The following is a 22,991-nucleotide window of genomic DNA, read 5'->3' as shown; positions in this document are numbered from 1 at the left end:
TACTCACCGATTGAGAATAAACGAAGCAACCTCCGTGTCCGATTGCAGGCCTTTCTGCTCCTTGAGTTCTCTCCAGCGCTGGAAAGCTGATCCGATATTTGCACGGGTCCTACTTCTTGCGTTATCGTAACACCGTGTCTACACCGGACGCGAGTGGGGCGGCGCCACAAAATACTATAGAACTCATTATAATCACTAATAATGCTGTCTACACCACAGACATATATAGACGCCCTATTTGACCACTCCAGGCACGTGGATGCAGCCGCCATCTTGGAACGGTCCACTCGACGTCATTCACCATACTGTAGGTTCACACAGAACCGTTGTGTTCGCAGACCATTGGCTATGCAGGATTGTGGTATCTTTTGAATATTCAGTGATTACACTGGTGAATGACGTCAAGTTGACCGCTACAAAATGGCGGATGGCTTACGTATAGTGGCCCATAGAAACAGTCGCTAATGAGGCATCTACATATATATCTCTATGGTCTACACTTGATCCCGACAGTAAACTGCTGCCACGTTCATCTCAAATGATTTTCAACGGTCGCTTTGTCGCGTCCAGTGTAGACAGACTTTGATGGCGCAGCGCGCCGCGGCGCAAAACACGACAACCGTCGCGTCTGGTGTAGACACGGTGTAGACTTCTTTTGTTCTGCAGACGTTTTCCTCTTTTGTTTTTTTTCCTGCCATCTCTATCTTTCTGTTGTCGCTTTGCTCAGCTTATGTCCGTCATGTGCACTGAGCGCTCTCTCCTCGCATCATGAGTATAGACGCCCCTTACTGCTGATTGGCTACAAGTTTGTTTTGGTACTCGGCCCCGACGCATTTTCTAAAGCGTTTTAGAAAAAATACATACCCCATTTTTAAGCTATGATCAAAAGCATGGAGGTGTCTGAGTGAGAAAGCACCCCCTAGTTAGTAAACAACAACAGTATTTCATACCCCTGAACTCCCCCGGAGTCTTTCTCTCACACACATACTAGAACATAAACACCCGTACATTCACACAATGCTGTTTGCTTCATAAACGTCTTCCACACTCTCTGGTGAGAGATAAATTCAGAAGTGTCGTCAATCTCACATAAGATGAGCAGAGCAGCTCATCAGGTCATTTAGATGTATGATAGTGATGGCAGCCGCCTGACTGACTGAAACTTTTATTTTACATAGGCTATATTTTTTATTCAATTTTTCTTCACCATTTATAGATAGTGTTTTGTGGATACGTGTTCTTTATGAAGTAGCTGTCAAGCGTCTGTTCAAGCCAGTGTTTTCATTAGCATGGAAGCTTGGTGTTTGTTTATGTGTTTTAATTTACATTTTACCTACACTTTTCTCGGAGAGCATATGCTGGACGTTGTGTTTCTCCACTAGTAATTGTCACAACAGATTATACACATTCACGTAGACATGCTGGTATGGAAGGAAATGAAGGTAAATAAATCTAAAGGCTAGCAAGAGATGAAAAAAACAAAACACTGTCACAGCTTTTCAAAGCCAGTTAATGATTAGCCAAACAGAAAATCATTTGGAAGACTGCAGCGCAGCACGTCACACATTATAAATCCACGCTCTTTGATTGAATTGAGGTTTTTCATGGTTCTTCGACCAGTTAATCTCAACAGGGCTCTATTTGTCCACCGCAGCTCAAGGTTACGGCAGTATCTGCATATTCCCAGAGGCTTGTTAATAGGCGGTTTCTTTTGTCAGCTTTAATGGTATAAGGGCAGATGGAGACACACTGCGAGTGAGGTTTTATCTATCTTCTGGCAGGTGTAGCCGTTGGCGACATGGCATTGAAGGCTGAGAACCCCTACCGCCCCTCTTGCAACCATGCTACGCGTCTGTCACCTCGCTCCGCTTCCCTGCCATCCGATGAAAAAAAGCAGCCAGAGACTGCTGAATTATTAGCCTTGTGGTAATATGATTAGTCCTGTGTGATTAACAACAGGCACACACACAACGTAGTTCCTGAGGTAATGAATGACATCTAAATAGCGTAGCTGTTTTTGTTTTCTTTTTTCAGCTAGATCTTGCTAGCGTAATGCTAACTGTATTAGCATTGAGCTTCCATAGTTCAGTTAAAATAAAATGATTTGTCAAGGATGGGCAGTAAATGTGTTTTTGAGGAAGATGTGGACAGATATGGAGAATCAGAATCTTGAAGTGGGGTGTGGGAACATCTTTTCTTTCCCATCATGCCTCAGTACTTTGGCTGTAAGGCGAATACTGCCATTGATTCGCTTTGTAAATCAAGTCAAGGACTTCATCTATAGTCTCCATACCTTTGATTATCTGAGAGCTCTTGTGAGCCTGATGGAGTCTTTTTAAAGATCTTTTAAAGGATCTATAGCATACAACCAGGACTAAATGAACACTTTAAAAAGATAGTTCACCCAAAAATTAATTTTTGTCTTTATTTACTCACGCTCAAGATTTTTTTTTTTTTTTTTCTTCTGTTACATTAAACATGGTATTTTGAAGAATGTGGGTAACCAAACAGTTTTGTATTAAAAAATCTTAGAAATGTATGACACAATAATGTAGTTTAATTAATAAAATAAGACAACCAAGACTAAAAAGACCAACAAAAAAAAAAAGTTTACTAAAATTAAAATATAAACAGAAAAAAAAATTATTCAAACCATTAATAAAAAAAATATAAATCTCAATTAGTTTTCTCAATGATACTAAAATAACACTGGCCTGAATGACAAAACTAGTCTGACATAATGTATGTACCAGTCTAACACACATTAGTTTTCATTTTATTGAGATTTTGCATCAATAAGGATTAAGTCTGGCACGTTTTCCATATTACTTTTTATGTTTTCAGAAAAACCCCACTTGGGTGGCAAATGTTTATAGGCGTCATAAGGGGCCTCCAGTTTGAAATAATCTGCAATAATTTTTCATGGGGGTCATTTTGCAGTTTTAATGCTTCTGTCTGGTTGCAGCTAGTTATGGTGTGTCATAAATGAGTAGCAGTATAAACACAAGCCTTCAGCAGGAAAAGAATGAAGGGCACAAAACGAGTTTACCAATTAGAGTGATGGAGCGAGAGCTGAGGAGATACTGACAGAAAGGTGCACTGAAGGAAAGAGGAACGAATAAGAGGAAGAAGACTGGTCCTTTCAACTCTTCCAGTCCTGTGGATTTCTCTCTCTCAGTATAATGAAGCCCCCAGTTCGTCTAATCCCATTAAAGGCCAGATTAATACTTGAGAGCTGATAGCTGAGAGAGTGGTCGCACCACCGGCGGCCAAACCACAGTGTGGACACTCTCTGACTAAACCTAGAATAGAAAGAGCAGCGGAAGGAGAAGCAGAGAGAGGGAGGTAGAGTATACATAAATGGGTTCCTGTGGTTGAATGGCTTTAGCCGTGGAGTGTCACAGTAATTAAAGTTGAGAGAAAGACTTCAGAAGTCAAATTGTTCCCTTGACCCCCCAATATGAGAAACGGCAGCCTGTTAGCCTTAACATTTGCCATTAACATTAATGAGAGGTGTTTGAGAATTTGAAATAATGGTTTAATGGAGTTAAAACAGGAAATTAAATCGTTTAAAAGCCCATTATATTGTTAGACCTTTTTTTAACCAAGAAAGAAACCTTGAGATTAAACTATTTCTTTTACAGGAGTGTCCTGACAGATATAGGTGGTTAATTAAGATACTCACAAAAGTTTAAAAATGAAATACAACAGTAAATATGTGAAGGGCCGTGCAAAACCAACTTACACCAGCAAGCCAATTTATTTTATTTTATTTATTATTTATTTTTCTTTATTTTATTTTCCATTTCTTTACTGTCATAATAGCAAATTACAAAAGTGGTAAAATGTTTAGTTCATGTTTGGCCAGAAGTACTGTGGCGCTAACTATCCTCCACACTCTAGGGGGCGATAGAGTTAGCTTAAAATAACCGTGTCTTTAAACTAATGTGTTGATATACTGTTAGCTATAAACATTTCAAGAGTTCACTGACTTTAACCAACTTTCTTACCAGGGCTCTCTTCAAACTGTTCCTATCATGACAGTAGTTCACTTGAAAAAGAAAACTGACCATAAAGGCAGAATACTTATGCTAAAACACGTTATAGCACCATTTGCAGCAACGAAATTGGTGCCGAAACTATTTTCTCTCAGAAACTGCTAGTTAGTTTAGCAAATAATTACACAATCATGGCAAGTAACACATTAAATTAAAAATAAAATTAAGTAGAAAAACTAAAATAACATTTTCCTATAAAATGTACTCCACTAATATTTGATTTATTTGTTTTTAAAGTTTTTTTTACAAAGAATAATCACTCTAGCTTTGTGTTATGAATTGCATATATTTCAAATGCAAAAATATGTGAATGTGAGCTTGTGTAGCTAGAATTTTTTTTTTTATTTGTGCACTTTGTGTATCCTCTGAAAGCATGCCATGCCTTTTCCCTTCCCTATTAGCATTTAACTTTATATTCTTAGATTAAAGGACAAGATGGATTAAATCCCTAGAGGTTCTTGCATTTTATGACCGTAATCCTTTACAAGCTGTCTGAGTGTGTCAAAAAGAAATATCTGACCATCACCGCGTGTGTGGTGGGTACCAGACTGTGCTCTGCCAGGTCTAGAATGGAAGCTCATTAAAGAGTTGGAATATGTCAAATGCAGCTCACCCTGACCGCCTTATTACTGCCTATATTCAACAAGTCACTGTCGCAAAAGGCAGTCAGAAACCTTTGCAATGCATCCTCTGACCTTTTTACCCGGCATATTCTATTAGCGCATGTAAATGGCATAGACTTCAGACTGGAAATATGGTGCAAGGTGTCTAGCGTCTACTGCATAGTTGTTGTCAGATGTTGCGTTGTGCTCCTAACAATGCACAACTGTTGTGTTAACACAACGTGTGAAAGACACATTTGTTGGCAATTTGAAGGAGCTCATAGAAGACATTGTTGGATGTCTTTGTTTCTTACATTGTGACAGTCAGATCCAGTCAGACATTATGATTTGGATTGGGATTTTGGACGTGACGACCAATAAAATGCATTGTAGAAGACACATAGCTTGTTGCTTTGTCTCATTGTACCTAATTTTAGAGAACCCCTTGGTTATGTTTTATATTTGTGTGTTGGCAGATTTTTGCACTGACCTATTATAGTGCTTGGAGCGGTTTGGTTATGTTTACAAGGAGTGCCGCATAAAGAAAAGCCTTTAGAAACCGCATGTAAGGTGCTAATCCAGCCATTGTGAATGATCCAATGCTGAAAAAAAAGTTGCATGCCTTGCTTTTGTGTATGTGTGTGAGCGTGTGTGAATTACTTCTTCAACTCTAATTGCTGTTTGCAAATCTCAATGCTGTGGGTAATTTTAAGAAATGGTTTACTGACTTTTTGCATGGGCTTACTACTTGCTGTGTCACTTGCTTTCTGTTGGATGCATGTCTTTTGTGTGATTTGAAAACAAAACCACAAGCTGTGTGGCAGCTGTAACCATGTACAGTACCCTTGCAGGGGATTCATGTTCCAGCATGTCTGTAAAAACCACATCACTCATTAGAAAGACTTTATGAACTTTTGAAAGCGGTAGTCCTCTCTTTGTCTTTCACCTGCAGCATTAGGGTTCTTTATCTGTTCTTTAATTCATTGAGTAAAAAGAAATAAATGTATTTCATGAATGGTTTAAGAGAATAAAAGAGGGCGCTATAAAAATGTATTCCATATAAGCCAACAAGGTCAAGAGCTTCAAATGCAAGCCACCTGTACTTATGTTGAATCGTAATTTTTGAGGTCGCTCATAATTAAAGAGCTATCTGATCTATTGTTATAAGTGTATCTGTGCTGATTGTTACTTTTAACGCAAGCTTTACCTCCAGACTGATTAAAGTGTTGCAGTGAAATAACTTAAATGATCAAGGGCACCTAAACACTAGAGTTTATGCCAAGTCAGACATTACTTCAAATCAATTAATTTCAATAAGTGTTGTGCATCGCTCAAGGACATATCAGAAAAAACTGTTTCAGAAAGTAAAGCAACCGAAAGTTTTAACATTTACTGCAACACCATTCGCATTCGACCCATTCTCATTCCCGAGGAGGCAAAAACTAAAGCATGGTTTCACTATTAGTATGCTGAAGGTATACCTCAGTTGCTATAATGAATTAGGAAGTCCATTGAAAAACCTTTGATATCAATACTCAATAATTTATTGTCATTTAATTATATGTTCTGGTATAATTTGGTCTTTGTGATATATGTTGAATCCATCTTAATCTGTTGAAAAAGGCAAGCAATTGAAAGCAATGGAGTTTCAAGTTCATTGATATAGTGATGCCTAGGGCAGGGATCTCCAACCCTGCTCCTATAGAGCTGCAGTCCTACAGACTTCAATTCCAACCCTGCTCCAACACACCTTCCTGTAATTATCAAGTAACCCTGAACACCTTGATTAGCTGGTTTGGGTGTGTTTGATTGGGGTTGGAGCTGAAATCTGTAGGACAGAACTGTAGCTCTTTAGGAGCAGGGCTGGAGGTGACCTTTGGCCTAGGTGTACCTTAATAGTGAAGCTCAAGGTGCTTCAGTTTTTGGTGCCTTAGGAGGGAGAATGGGTTGTAATATTAGGTCAATCTGATTGAATCTTTCAATTAATACCTTCCAGGGTTCAAATTCTGTCCTTGTATAACTTACCCAAAACTAAAGCAATGTGGTACAACCAATATGCCGAAAACAAAACGTTAGGTGGGTATTAGAAACGGGTCCCAATGCACACTAAATGAAAACATTACGCCCCTGCTCTAGTGTCCAGGCACCCTAAATTTCAAGACTTTTGTTTGTTATCTTTGCTTATAAAATGGTTTGAGTACTTGTTATTGTGGTCCTTACATAAAGCGCATGATGAGACTAAACATTCAGCTCTTGCTTTTCTGTGTTAAGCTGTCATAATGGATTGGTTTTGTGGGAGTGGGTGGGTGGTTGTGGGTATGGGGCGGGGGATCGTTCCTTTCTTCCCTTTTCTTTCTCCTCCCCTATGTTCCTTTCCTCATCAAAAATGAGCACCTGCACAAATGCACCTCCTTCCCACCAGAGCACTGACACACTCTCCCCTTCCATCTGTGTTTTCCTACCCAGAATTCCCTAACTCCTCGCCTTTTGATGACCGTGAGATACCACAGGAGGAGCATAGTTTCGGTGCTGCCATCGGCGGCGCGGTTGGTGGGGTGGCCCTGCTGGTGGCCGCCATCGCACTGCTCGTCTTCTTCCTGAGGCGTCGTCAGCGCACCTTTAAGGGCGACTACAGCACCAAAAAGCACGTGTTCGGGAACGGATACAGCAAGGCCGGCGGTATGCCCGCTCATCCTCCGATGCCTAAGAATCTGCAATACCCCGACGACTCGGACGATGAAAAGAAGCCGGCACAAATTAGCGGGCCCGGCGGTTTCGAGGGCGGCGATCGAGATTTCGACGGCAACTCTGAGGATCTGAAGAGACCATATTTCACCGTAGACGAAGGCGAAAGTCGTGATTACGACGAACGGACTCTCGCCTTCCAGTACGACCCCGAGCCCGAGATTGCCGACGACATGGTCTCCCAAACCGACGGCTCTGTTATTTCAAAGAAAGAGTGGTATGTGTAGAGTGGCATGCAACGTCAAGGGAAAAAAAAAAAGATCAACGACCTTTTGCCCTCTCCTGCATCTAACCACACCCATCCACCTCCATCACTAGAACCCTTCCTCCATGCGTTTATCCCTATCTGCACATCCCACCCCTGACCCAGTAACCTCCGCCCCCATCAGAGCCCATCGAAATAAACAGCTGTAGAAAAATAGCTTGCAGCATCAACAAGACAACATCATTGCACATCCACTCGCATTTAGATGAACCTGCTACAACAAGAGGTTTTCTCACAGACTGATGCCAATCAACATCCAGTAAGGCTGGACAGGCAGGTCGCTTGAAAATATTACAGTGTATTATCCTTTTTGTCTCATTTTGTTATTATAAATGTATTAAACGTATAAAAAGAGACTGTAACTGTTTTGGAAAGGGGTATATTGCTGATCATGTTGTGAAAGTCTTACACTGGATGTATGATTAGTTTTTTATTGTTTGTTTGTCTTGTTTTTTAATCTCATTAGCATATTACCATTACTTTTATGTTAATCAAAGGTTTTGTTCATTTTTATATAGTCTTGTTTTTATATGGAGTGTTGGTAACCAGAAAATGTGGAACTAAATAGTACAATAATTATTCCCGCCCCTACATGTGTCATTACGAGGTCAAAGGTTGCATTAGCACTATTGTGTTTAATGGAAACATCACAATCCTGTGGTTCTTGGTACAAACGTCGCTCCCAACTGAATGTAGATCAAGGGGTCCGAAAATGTGGCATGGCCTGGAAGCGTACAATCCAATGGAACAAAAAAGCATGTGGGTTCTGACTGCTCTCCAAAAACAGTATTTATTTTAAGACCCAGCTACCCTGAGAGCTGAGGAACACATCTGCAGCGTTAGTCATATGCACACTGCAGTTGAGCATGCAGAACGGGGCCTAGACAGATATACTGCACCCACCTACCCACCCCTCATTCTCCATGCCAGTCTTAGTCAGTCTCCATTCACAGATCCTCCTCGGATGTGCCATCACGTGTAGTGTTATCACAGCGATGCTTTCCAAAATATATTTCCTCTTAAGACACAAAAGGATAATCCTGTATAATGTGTTATAAAGACAGGGAGTTTGTTATTTAGAGTTGGTGATGTGGAGTGGTCAAAATGTTTTCAAGATCTTGTAAATATGAACAGGTTCAATGGTAATGTTTAGTTCCACAGGAGATTACGGCACAGGCGTGTAGCGCTTGACAACCACCATATAGAGCCTTTTGATGGAAGTAGTTTTTTCCAAAAAGTAGGTTGCAGTAAAAGCACAGAAATTAAATTACGGAAAAGTCTCGAGCCAAAGTGAAATCGGAGGTAAACATGGCAGCAACTGGGCATCAAAGAAAGGCTTGTTATGTACTGCTGGATCTCTGAAACCACAGGATCTGCGGCAAAGCCTGGATTCCTTTCCAAATCCTTCCTGATCCTCTATGAGGAGCAGATCTGTTGTCTACAAATTAGTATGTATTTAAATAAATAAAATGGATATTCGTCAAAGTCCTGACATACCTGTTAGACTGCAAAATGTACAAGCTTCAAGGCTTTTGTTTATGCATGCATTTCTTTTTTAATCGCTCTTTGTTTGGTTCAGCCTTTATCGCACTTTTTACATCAGGGTTTGGTGATTGCAAAAGGTTGGGCAGTTTTCCAATAAATAATTTTACTTCCAGAAAAAAATAACCTCCCTAACTGTATCCATATCTCTTTCTAGACTCAAAAAATGCTTTAGTGGAATTTATCGTGGCTTGTCCATGAAATATTTAATTCCCTTGCCTGCCTTAAACAAGGCTCTTTGCAAAACGAGAGATTAGGAAGCTGGACCGCTGTATTCACACAGACAATCTAGGCGGACTTGAAAACATGGGGAACTCCAGATGAACGCCACTTACTGTAGGTTAGCAGGCCCTCATGGAATCTGGTGGCATTTTTTGTATTAGAAAATCTGCAGAAGAGACTTAAAAATGATAACATGCATTAAAGCTGGTAAATGAAGCCATTATTAAAATAACCCACATAATAAACAAACTAGAACTTGCAGCAGAAGATTCCTTGTGGTCTGTCATATGAGGAAACTTGTAATATGTTTACACCTAGGCTACAAATGAATAAACAATTTGATGGTAGACCTCATGCACATCTTGATCTGACCTAAAACGGACCACATAATAAAAACTGTACATTTGTTGCTTAGCAAACCTTGTATTTTAGATTAGTAAGGTCAATGTGTAAAGTTATACAAATTGCAGTGCCTATGACGTGTGAGATGTAAGGTTTTTTTTATATATATATATCTGAATCCTGTACATATTGACTATTTTTTTCTTTTCTTTTCTTTTTTTTTTTTAGAGTTATTGTCTGCCCTCACTGTACATTTTTACAACATACACATGATACATATATGAATCTACACAAGTTGACCAGTGTGGTGGAAAGCACATCACCTGGACTTCAAGTATTACAAAAGCTGTTTTTACCAGGTTTTTTAAACCCTCATGAATACAAATATTCTCTCTCTGCTTCGTATGATGACAAAATACAAAAGCAACCCATCGCCGGTCCGTCAGCTCTTTGTTAACCAGCTCACAACTGGAAACCTGCTATATAACCATGGTTGTGGTTAAAGAGACTGACATCACTTTAGCTAAAGCACAAGTTTTTGTTCCAGAAGTTTAATTAGTTGTTAATTTTATATGTCATTTTTTTATTGCTTTAATTTCTCTTTCTCTTTCATTCTTTTCATTGACCCCTGTGCTCCCAGGGTTTTGTTAATTAATGGTTCTTTTTTGTATGTTTTCTTAAGCTAAGCACAAGTTATCCATTTACCAAATGGCTATTATGGCTTTAAATGTCAAATAAGAGAATTCAATTGACTATAATTAATTTTAATACGCATATCAGCTTATTTCTTTTCACAGTAACCTTTCTGCTGGATCAGTTGAATTTGATGCTTCTAGCAACATTAAATAGCCTGCATAAGGGCATGGGCATACTAAGAAAATAATATTTTGTCTTTTTTTTTTGCTTTAAATATTTTTCAACAGACGAAATACTGCTTTGTATTCCTTCATTTATATGTTTCTGTTTTTTTTTTTTTTAGATAAAGTCTTTTTTTTTTGCATTCCAGAGTCTCATGTCTTTCTAACTGCCCACTTCAAAGCCTGACATTCCACTGTAAATAATGTATGTACTTTGGAAACTATAGTTGGGTTTACTGTATGTTAGGGGAACAGAAACAGAGGAGTTTCAAGTCTGGACATTGATTGCAAGCTGAGCTAGAAAACAAATTAGACAGCTCAGATAACTGGAGATGTATAGCTTATTGCCATAAATCTACTTCGACATGGACTTGGGTTGATAAGTTTTGATATGGTAATGGATTCTGTATAGAGACGTGGGGTTGATGCATTACAATGACTTTGTACATAACTGCAACAAAACAAACAAACAAAAAAAACACAAAAACATAAAGAAAGATCTTGTCTTCATGCAGCCGTGTGAATGTATGTCTGCTGAGGTCGGTAATGATATGAAAAAATATATATATTGTTCACATGTGTTGACCCAGTGAAGTAAACTGTATTTGCTTTAAAACATTAAATGATTTAAATGTTCAAAGATGCTTTGTCCCAGTTCACTCAATATAGATGATGTTTTTATTTGATATCTTCTCTACGCTTCACAATTATGCAACACTGTTTTAGTGCCACACACACAAACACACACACACTTCTTACATAAAAATATAGTATAGCATATTTAATGTTACAACAAATATTTTTTGTAATATATTCAAAATATTACATTGACTTTGTTCTGCAAATCTGAGATTTTTTTTTTTTTTTTTTTTTTTAATGCTTGTTTATACAAGTGTTAGCATACAATAATAATTAACCTTTATCTGATTTAATTATTTTATGAGTCAAAGATGAGTCGTCCCATTTTGATGGTCATGCATGATTTTATATACACAAGAAAAGTGTCTATAATAAATAGATCATAATAAATTGTATTATATTTTAAACGGTATACAAACTGTCACATTGAATAACCCATGGAGTATTAAAGCTATTCTTACATAACGTACAAAATATATATATATATACAAAAAACAATAAAATATACTTGTAATAATGTATCCATACAGTACTACAGTATTGATTATAATAAAGCAATATGCCACAAGAGGCTGTGCATTACACTGACTACCCTAGTGAACAATAAAACATACTAAAGTGTATTTGGAATACATTTATTTCATGCTAAGTATACTACAAATGCATTTACATATTTATGTACTAAATACCCAATTGTACTTTTGGTATACTAATCTGCTATACTTAAAGTCTGCTAAATTATAACAACTAATTTTGTACTTAATGGACTTTAATTGTTCGGAAGTAGTGCTGAAGTCCAACTGAAGATATACTGAAGTATATTTGATTGTGCTAAAGTGGAACTATTGCAAGAATACTTTAAATATCTTGCATTTAAAAACTGATATTCTTCAAAGATCATAATCCTCATCAACAGTGAAATTAAAACACATTTTAGGCTTAATAATAAGAAATGTGCATTGCGCACAAGTAGTACTCCAAATAAAGTTTAATTATAATTTTAATGTCAGTAAGTCCCGAGCAATATGTCAGTAAATATGTTAATAGATTTGAACCATACTTAGTATAGACTTTATAGAAAACTGGACGAGTTTTTGGGGCAGACCTGACCTGTTGAAAAGAGATGGTGTTCTTCCCTCCTGGGGTGGTGCCGCTCTTCTCTCTAGAAATATGGCACATAGTCTTAGAGTTCGTACTTGACTAACTGGGGCCCAGGTGAGGAAGCAGACAGACTGGCTAACTGACCATCTGCTAGCCGCCTCACGTCACAGAAGTCAGTTAATTCTCAGCACATAGAGACTCCTTCACCCAGATATCACACTATAGAGACTGTGTCTGTTCCCCGAACTAGAAAATACAGAAAACGTCCAAACCAAATTAAGAGTAAGAATCTAATTGATGTTCAACAAATAAAAAAATGTTTACAATACAGAGAAACAATTGATAAAGCTTGGCTTACTGAATATCAGATCCCTTTCTACAAAAGCTCTTTTTGTAAATGATTTGATCAATGATAATAACCTAGATTTGCTCTGTTTGACAGAAACATGGCTAAAACCAGATGAATACATTACTTTAAATGAGTCCACCCCCAAGATTACTGCTATAAAAATGAGCCACGTCCGAAACGTAAAGGGGGAGGTTTTGCTACAATTTATAGCAATATTCTCAGTATTTCTCGGAGGGCAGGCTTTAAGTATAACTCGTTTGAAGTTATGGTGCTGCGTATAACATTATCTAGAGAAACACGTGTTAGTGATAAATCCCCTGTGATGTTTGTACTGGCTACTGTATACATGCCACCAGGGCACCACACAGACTTTATTAAAGAATTTGCTGATTTTCTATCTGAGTTAGTACTGGCTGCAGATAAAGTCTTAATTGTTGGCGATTTTAATATCCATGCATGTCGATAATGAAAAAGATGCATTAGAATCAGCATTCATTCAGACATTCTGAACTCTATTGAGGTTAGTTACTCATTGTCGAAATCATACTCTAGATTTAATACTGTCACATGGAATTGATGTTAGTGATGTTGAAATGCTGCAGCAAAGCGATGATATCTCAGATGTTTATCTAGTCTTGTGTAAACTCCATATATCTAAAACTGTAAATTCTACACCTTGTTACAAGTATGGTAGAACCATCACCTCTACCACAAAAGACTGCTTTGTAAGTAATCTTCCTGATTTATCTAAATTCCTCAGTATATCCAACAGCGCAGAAAAACCTGATGATGTAACAGAAACTATGGACTCTCTCTTTTCTAGCACTTTAGATACAGTTGCTCCTTTACGCTTAAGGACGATCAAAGAAAACAGTCTGACTCCGTGGTATAATGAGCACACTCACACCTTAAAGAGAGCAGCCCGGAAAATGGAGCGCAGCTGGAGGAAAACAAAACTAGAGGTATTTCGTATAGCCTGGCGGGAAAATACCCTATCCTACAGAAAGGCATTCAAAACTGCTAGATCTGATTACTTTTCGTCTCTTCTGGAAGAAAACAAACATAACCCCCAGTATTTATTCAATACAGTCACTAAATTAACATAAAATAAAGCATCAACAGGTGTTGGCATTTCCCAAAAGCACAGCAGTAATGACTTTATGAACTACTTTACTTCCAAGATCAATTCTATCAGAGATAAAATTGTAACCATGCAGCCGTCAGCTACAGTATCGCATCAGATAGTTAAATCATCTAACAACATGTATTTTAGACCCTATTCCATCTAAACTACTAAAAGAGCTGCTTCCAGAAGTCATAGATCCTCTTTTGGTTATTATTATTTCATTACTGGATAATCCCCAAAACCTTCAAATTGGCTGTTATTAAGCCTCTCATAAAAAAAAACCCGGCTTGACCCCAAAGATTTAGTTAATTACAGACCGATCTCAAATTTCCCTTTTCTGTCAAAGATACTAGAAAAGGTAGTATCCTCGCAATTATATTCCTTCTTAGAGAAAAATTGTATTTGTGAGGAATTTCAGTCAGGAATTTCAGTCAGGATTTAGACCGTATCATAGTACTGAGACTGCTCTCATTAGAGTTACAAATTACCTGCTTCTATCATCTGATCGTGGTTGTATCTCTTTATTAGTTCTACTGGATCTTAGCGCTGAGTTCGACACTATCGACCACAACATTCTTTTAAATAGACTAGAACACTTTGTTGGCATTAGTGGAAGTGCATTAGCATGGTTCAAATCGTACTTATCTGAACACCATCAGTTCGTAACAGTGAATGAAGAGGTATCATATCGATCACAAGTGCAGTACGGAGTACCTCAAGGCTCAGTACTAGGGCCGTTACTTTTCACGCTTTACATGTTACCCTTCGGAGATATTATCAGGAGACATGGTGTTAGTTTTCACTGTTATGCTGATGATAATCAGCTCTATATTTCTTTGCGGCCCAGTGAAACACACCAAATTGAGAAACTAACGAAATGCATAGTCGATATAAAAAACTGGATGACGAGTAACTTCTTACTGCTAAATTCTGAAAAAAACAGAGGTGTTAATTATCAGACCTAAAAACCCCACATGTAATAACCTAGAACACTATCTAACATTTGACAGCTGCTCTGTCAATTCTTCTTCATCAGTTAGGAACCTAGGTGTGCTGTTTGATAGCAATCTTTCATTTGAAAGCCATGTTTCTAGCATCTGTAAAACTGCGTTTTTCCATCTCAAAAACATATCTAAATTGCGACCTATGCTCTCAACGTCAAATGCAGAAATACTAATTCATGCGTCTATGACCTCAAGGTTAGACTATTGTAATGCTTTATTGGATGGTTGTTCAGCACGCTTGATCAACAAATTACATTTGGTCCAAAATGCAGCAGCTAGACTCCTTACTAGAACCAGGAAGTATGGCCACATTAGCCCGGTTCTGTCAACACTGCATTGGCTCCCCATCAAATATCTTATAGATTTTAAAATCTTGTTAATTACTTATAAAGCCCTGAATGGCTTATCGCCTCAGTACTTGAGCGAGCTTTTATCACATTATAGTCCTCCACGTCTGCTGCGTTCTCAAACTCTGGCCATTTGATAATACCTAGAATTTCAAAATCGACTGCGGGTGGCAGATCCTTTTCCTATTTAGCACCCAAACTCTGGAACAAACTACCTAATACTCTTCGGGAGGCAGACACACTCTGTCAGTTTAAATCTAGATTAAAGACACATTTCTTTAACCTTGCTTACACATAACACACTAATACACTTATATTATTCAAATCCGTTAAAGGATTGTTAGGCTGCATTAATTAGATCAACCGGAACCGGGAACACTCCCCATAACACATGATGTACTCGTTACATCATAAGAAGAATGGCATCTACGCTAATATTTGTCTATTTCTATTCTGTTTCTCAGTCCGTGTCCGGATCAGATGGTGGATCGGCGCCGGCAGATGATGTATGTGGCCCTGATCGTCGACGGAGGCCGGACACCTGGATGAGCCCCGGGGACATATCCCCAGTCACCGTAGCCACCCGATCTGGTCCGTATCCAGCCCAGATGGTCACTGCAGTCACCAGATCCAGTCCGTATTCAGATCAGATGGTGGATCAGCACCCAGAGACGACCTCTACAGCCCTGAACGTCAGCGGAGACCAGGACACCGAGATGTGCGCCAGAGACAGATACCCAGTGAGGACCCCGCCACTTAGACAGCCATCGGAAAGACCACTGGAACCAGTTGAGCCATTACAATCTGACTTTGCTGCAGTTGGAACTGAACTGCTGGTTCGTTTGGCCAGAGGAGAACTGGCCCCCAACTGAGCCTGGTTTCTCCCAAGGTTTTTTTCTCCATTCTGTCACCGATGGAGTTTTGGTTCCTTGCCGCTGTCACCTCTGGCTTGCTTAGTTGGGGGCACTTCATTTCCAGCGATATCGTCGACCTGATTGCAAAGACACTATTTAAACTGAACTGAGCCGGATGATGACATCACTGAATTCAATAATGAAATGCCTTTAACTGAAAATCTTTTTTTTATCTTTTCATTTTACATTATTGACATACTATTTTCCTTTTTTGATATTGTGCAGTTGCTTTGACACAATTTACATTGTTAAAAGCGCTATATAAATAAAGATGACGACTTGAAATACATGTATTTTAAACATATTATTATATTATTATTTTTATTTTTTTTAGTAGGGAACAGTTAAAGGATCAAAATCAATATGTTATAAAAGAGCCACTTTTTAATAAACTGTAACATTTATTATTTATTTTTAGTTAAAGTAATTTTGTAATTCAGTCTCTTTCTCAAAATGATTTCTCCACCATTATTAAATTAAAGTCCCACTATGTGATTGTGAACTGAATTTGGTCACCTATGGCTGTGGTCCAGCAATATCAGTTCTGACCAGTCTAAAATGTTTTTTTGTTGTAGATTTTGTCAGTATGTCAGTATTGTATGTTTTATTGTCTATCCAAACATCCTACGTAAGAATACCGATGAGCAAGCATGAGATCAAACTGCATAAATTTGTACTCGTATTAGTTTCAGGAAGTTAAATGGCTTGTAACTCTTGAATTTGACACAGCTTTTAAAAAGCTTTTGTCTGTGTACAAGAGAACTGCAACTATGTGCTCCAAATCCCAATAGCGCTAACAGCTGGATGTGGCCTCCCCACCGCGCAAAGCGATAGTTCTCTTGAGCAATGCAAATTATTCACTTTCTGCACTTAGAAATCACAGTAAAAAATATTAGAGCACTATATTTTCCCCCTTTCATTGTGAATAAGTTATACAACGTGCATGGTCTATTTTCACAGCGAGGGCAATTACTTTTCTATCATCCAGTGCTTTTAAATTCAGCACTTGATCAGCTGAACTACCCCTGAAAAGCAATCGCAGATGGGAATGAGAGAGTCCAGACTTGCTTGCCAGGGTTCCTGGAGAGCAGCTGTGCCTGTCCGTATCCTCAAAGCTCTCTTTGTAGCCCCACGGGCCTTTGAAAGCATATTCACTCGTGATAAGCCTAAATGATATGGAATCAGCCTCATTCCCTCAGCGAACTTCCATGCTGTGTCACTCAGCAGTGCAGGCAAAGGGAATTTGGCTACATGAGACTCTCCCATGAACCGCACAGCCAGGGTCATAGCAAGATAGTGAATTTGATATGAAATCTTGTGCTTAAAGGAACAGTTCACTCAAAAATCATGCTGTTTCCTAGGTTTGCGTTGTTATTCACTGCACGGCATAGTCATTATACCGATATTGAATATAATATGTCAGGATTATATTAATGGTAGGTCAATTTAGATATTTGCATGTTTTAATGTGCAAACGACAAGTGTTTTAACCGTATCTCTGTTATAATTTCAATATAACCTGGTTTACCATATGTACACATTGAACACATCCTGTATTCTTTGCGCACTTCTGTTTGTTTAGCTGTCAGTTTATGATAAGACCACAATATATATGTATTTTTTTTATCATAAACCCAAATACCAGAGCAAGCAATTAAGTTATGAGTTCAGAGTTTAGTCAACAATACAATTATTGATTTATGTATTCTGAGTCACATGGCACTTGTGGTTGCACTTTATTTTACACTACGTGTACTTACATGTACTTACTTTATACTTAAAGTCTACATACCTAAGAAAGTACTGGTAATATCAGGTAACTACATGGGGTAGAGTTTGGTTTAGGGTTAGTTCCTAGATATTACCCAGTTATTGTAATTACTTTAATAAGTACATAGCATGCACATGGGGAACAGGACTGTAAAATAAAGTGCTACTGCAAGTATTTGAGACACTTGTTTGATCAATTATATCAAAGTTATTAAAAAAATAAATAAATACATAAATAAATAAAAAAATTACATGTAAAAACTAGTGCTGCCAAAATTAGCGCGTTAACGCAGGCGATTAATTTTTTCAGTTTAACGCGTTAAAATTATTTAACGTCGTTAACGCGGGTGGGAGCCTAGGGTTGGCCACCCCACTCATAACTGCTGTCTGTTTTTTCTTGACAAGAAGTGCATTTATTCAGTCGCAGAACGTCTTACGATCACATCAAACCGGAGACGTTTCAGACACGTGCTCCAGCTTCACTTCAGTGGCAGGCACGAGTCAAAGCGCGGTGTAGTCTCTATCAAGCGCAAAATAAACTATGTGCATGGTCAGTTAAGGCATGAAGTTACCAAAAAGGCAATTAAAGCTGCCTTAAAACCATACGAGCATATACTATGTTATATATGAGTTATGTTAAGAACATGTCTCTGAAATGATTTTCAAAACTGTCCTGGAGCAGCCCTCTCCCTCATCTAACACACCCGATTCAACTCGTCAGCTCATTAGAAGAGACTGAAATGGGTCCAACCTGAAATGGGTCAGGAAAGGTAAAGAGAGTTGAGAGAGAATACGATGCGTGTCAGATTCGCGTTACGTTCAGCAGCAGTAGCTCTTAAAGAAATAGCAGCCAAAACCAACCTAATAACCAGCTGCTGTGATGTTTGTCATCAAAAACAAAATAAAAAAGAGGAAATCAATAACTTTTATATAGCTGTAAGTATTTATCTGTATTTAGTTTAGAATTTAGTGCTTGATAACTTCATTCAATTTCTGTATATTTCTGCTGAGGGGCATATGTAGCCTAGCTAAATATAGTATTTATTATAATGAGTTTAGTATAATGAGTGTGAAGATTGTTTTAAGTACACTTAAATTATAAGTTGTTTTTAAAATCTAATACATTTTAAAATTGATAGCTCTTAATTATAATGTAATGTTCAATGGCTATAGTCAATGGTTAAATATTAGGGGATTTTTTATTTTTTTTTATATATATAGGGAAATCAGTATTACTTGGTATCGGACACTGACCTTCAGTCATAAAATACCATTAACAAATATTAAAAATATGTTGTTTGTACATTAATTTGAAGATTGAATATGAAATTATTGCAATATAAAAGTATATTTAAAAACTTTAATGTTAGGTGGGATTAATCACGATTAATTTCAGAAACGTGCGATTAATTCGTTTTTTTTTTTACTGACAGCACTAGTAAAAACATATCAAATGTTTGTATTCTCATCCCCACCTCAGGGGTTTTCTTGACTGAGATTAAAATATCAAACAAATGGTAAAACATATGATCAAACAGAATGATCAGATAAAGTTATTATGGGAAAAACAAAGATCAGACTAGGTTATTGTAAAGACAAAATTATCTAAACAAATTCATCAAAGTTATTGTAAGATTAATAAAACAAATGATCAGACAAATTATCAAAGTTATTGGAGAAAAATTATCAAGCAAATGATCAGACAAACATGTTGAAATAAAAAAAAAACAGACAAATGATCAGACAACATTTTTGTAAGATAATGATCAGGCAAGAGATTAATTAAAATGTTTAGATAAAGTTATTGTAAGACGAACAGACTTAAATTATGAGCAGATAATGTTATTGTTAAAAAAATAAACAAATGATCTGACAAATGATTAAAAAAAAATCAGACAAAGAAAAACCAAACAAAATGATCAGACAAAGTTATTGTAAGGAAAAATAAATAAATAAATAAAATAATAATTTTAGGGAAAAAATGCCAGACAACTTTTAGGATAGACAACATTATTTTAGGGGAAAATTTCAAAGAAATAATGAGACAAATGACTAAATTAAATATCAGACAAATTTATTGTAAACAGAAAATGCCAAATCAGTCAAAGTTGTTTTAAAACAGAATTCTCAAAAAAATAATCCAGCAAAGTTATTTGTAAAAAAAAATAATTAAATGATCTAACAAATGTTCAGACCAAGTTGTAAAGACAAAATGATCACGCAAAACTTTCGGAAAACAAAAATGAATAAATAAAATGATAATCAATGACTATCAGCTATACCGGTTATTGTACAAATTATCAAACTGTTATCAATAGCTACTAGCCAAAGACTGTAAAACCTCACCTAGCAAGACCCTATAGAGTGACAGGTTAATTTACGGTAAATCTACAATCCTATTACCTATTCTGGTGTAGTTTCCTGTGGTAAGTTTATTGCCAGAAAACAGCTCAATAGATACTGTATGTGCTTGAGTAAATCTGTACTGTCTGTAGACATGTCCAAAATGATGGTTACAGGATTGGGTATAAAATGAAAATCAAAAACAGCTCATTTAATATTTAGTTTGACCTTATGAGGCTGATAGTCAACTGATGCCTTAGTTAGCACATCACTGACCATTTGATAAAAAAAGCAGTACCCTGTTATGGAAGGTGCCAAATATCTCACCAATGTTGTCAGTGTAATTTGTTATCACTGTGCCAGACAGACGTCAGCACTACAGAGTCACTTCTATACTAAAGTCAAGAAGACTCTCATTAATCTGGTTCTGCTTTGAGCTCCACATTCACAGATTTTTTTTTTTTTCGTAATTTTCTTTTTATGGCAGCAAAACCAAGAAGTGTTTCATTACAATGAATCATGAGACATTATGAGACAGTAAATCTGGTTATTCTCTGATATTCCCGCTGCATTATTTGCTTCTTGTGAAGCCAGTGCATTGACAGCTTTCCATGTACACATGCTGTCAGACACTCTAACCCACATAAAATATACAAATATACTTTTACATTATACATGCAGCTATAGAGAACTGTATTTGATCTACTGCCTCAGCCTACATGGATTATACAGAAATATTAATTCCTTGTATGCAGTGTTTCATGTAGGGACAAATTGAGATATTTTCATACTGTACCATAGAGAGATAAAAATTGTTATGAAACATAGATTATTATTTGGGCATGTAGTTTCACATATTCAAAAACCACAATGTGTTTGCTGTAGCAACACCCTAACAAGAGTAAGAACACGGTGGTGTAAAAAATACTTTCTGTCTGCAATTATTCCCTTACACTGTAAAATTCTTAATCATATGGTTTGTTAATATAATGTTTGTTTGTTTTATTGCTCATTCATCCGCGCAACTAATTATTTGGTTTACTGAATAACAGTTTATTAATTGCAAAAAAAAATGTTTTTGTTTGTTACTGTTACTGTACTATACTTTTTATTGCAATACATTCGTTTAGATCAGCATGAATTAAAAGTAGCTCAGCAAACATTTCCATGAATTACTATTTATTTATTTTTTTAATTATTAAGTATTATTTTATTTTGTTTAGATTTCTTTGTATTGTGGTTGTCGGGGTCTAAGTCTAAGTAGCAAAAATATAAAAAAATGTTAACTAAATGTAACTTCTTATTTTGTAGACCTGTTCTTGACAGGTTTCTTGAGAGTCACCCATTTAAATCTTGTCACTTTAGTAATACAATACAGATTTACAATTTAGAAATACATTTAGTAATGCATTTGTCAGACAAGACTAAATCTAAATGCACAATTAATATTAATGTGAGATAAAATCTCCGAGATTAATTTACAGTCTTTAAACATAAGACTGTATTAATGCAAAAGAAAGACAAAACAGTCATTTAGATGAATAAAATTAAAATCCTGGCAACCACCAACCACGCTTTCCTGCAAACCACCCTAACACCTGCATAAAATTCCCTGCCAATCAGCTACAACACCCAAGCAACCACACACCAATGTAGTGGAAACCACCCGCAACACCTTATAAACTGCATAGCAACACCCTGACAACCTCCTACAACACCTAGCAACATCCTGGCAACCACCAACCAAGCTTCCCTGCAAACCGCCCTAATGCCTACATATAAATACCCTTGAAACCAGCCACAGCACCCTAGAAACTGCATAGTAACACCCTTGTAACCTCATACAACTCCCTAACAATATCTTGGCAACCACCCCTTTCCTGCCAACCACCCTTACACCCACATATAAACACCCTGGCAACCAGCTACAACGCCCTAGCAACCACATAGTAACATACTGGCAACTACCCGCAATACCATAGAAACGGCATAGCAACCAACCAACCTTTATTGCCAACCCACATATAAATACCCTAGTTACCAGATATGCCACCCTAGCAACCACATACCAATGTCCTGGCAACCACCAGCTGGACCCTAAAAAAGCATAACAACTCCCTGGCAACCACTCGCTATATCCTAGCAACTGCATAGAACCGCCTTGGCACCTCTGGCATTTCTGCACAAGTAAATCCAATAAAATCTATATAATATATGCTTTGCAGTGAGTAGCGATATGCTCTCAAATTGAACAGTTTAATATCTTTGGTAGCTCACATAGAAGCTTATCAATTTTGCATAAATGTATATTTGAAAGGGTTTAATTGAGTATGAGTTTGTTTTATTGCTATTATCATGGCACCACATTTTAGTTGTGTGTTTGTTTGCATCTCACTTACAGCTCTGTAAATGAGCTGCTGAGCAAACAAATGTATCAAGTCTCTGGGATTAACTGTTTGGCATCTTTGAAATGAAAGTGAGCCAGCGTACCCATACAATCAATGCTTCAGTAACAGCACATTAAAGGTACAGTTCACCCAACAATTAAAATTTGCTAATTTACCCCCTCTCAAGCCATTCAAGATGTAGGTGACTTTTTCTCTTCAGTAGAACAGTAAAGATTCCTAAAATGTAAGTCAGCGGCTACAGGCACTTGAGAGTCCAAAAAGCACATACAGGCAAGACAAAATTATTACCCATGGCTCCTGGTGATGTATTTTTATCTTATGAAGCCAAACTATCAGTCCATTCAAGAAACTGAACAT

The 22,991-nt window shown here is 37.3% G+C and overlaps 1 protein-coding gene across 2 annotated transcripts in view; it reads left to right on the top strand.

Moving 5' to 3' along the window:
• LOC306888434 (nectin 1b-like) overlaps positions 1–22,991 on the top strand; it is a 167,978-nt gene that overhangs the window by 87,478 nt on the left and 57,509 nt on the right. Inside the window, exon 6 of one of the 2 annotated variants that reach the window (XM_079446733.1) lies at positions 7,127–11,271. The exons of the other annotated variant lie outside the window; for it this stretch is intronic. Within the exon in view, the coding sequence (XP_079302859.1) occupies positions 7,127–7,632 (506 nt within the window). The 3' untranslated portion in view covers positions 7,633–11,271. Of the gene's footprint in view, positions 1–7,126; positions 11,272–22,991 lie in introns of those variants that run through there. 2 annotated transcript variants of the gene reach the window in all.

This window comes from Barbus barbus (assembly GCF_936440315.1).
Source record: "Barbus barbus genome assembly, chromosome: 22".
NCBI classification, from domain to species: Eukaryota; Metazoa; Chordata; class Actinopteri; order Cypriniformes; family Cyprinidae; genus Barbus; species Barbus barbus.
The sequence above is the reverse complement of the archived record's forward strand: the minus strand, read 5'-3'. Positions and strand labels throughout refer to the sequence as shown.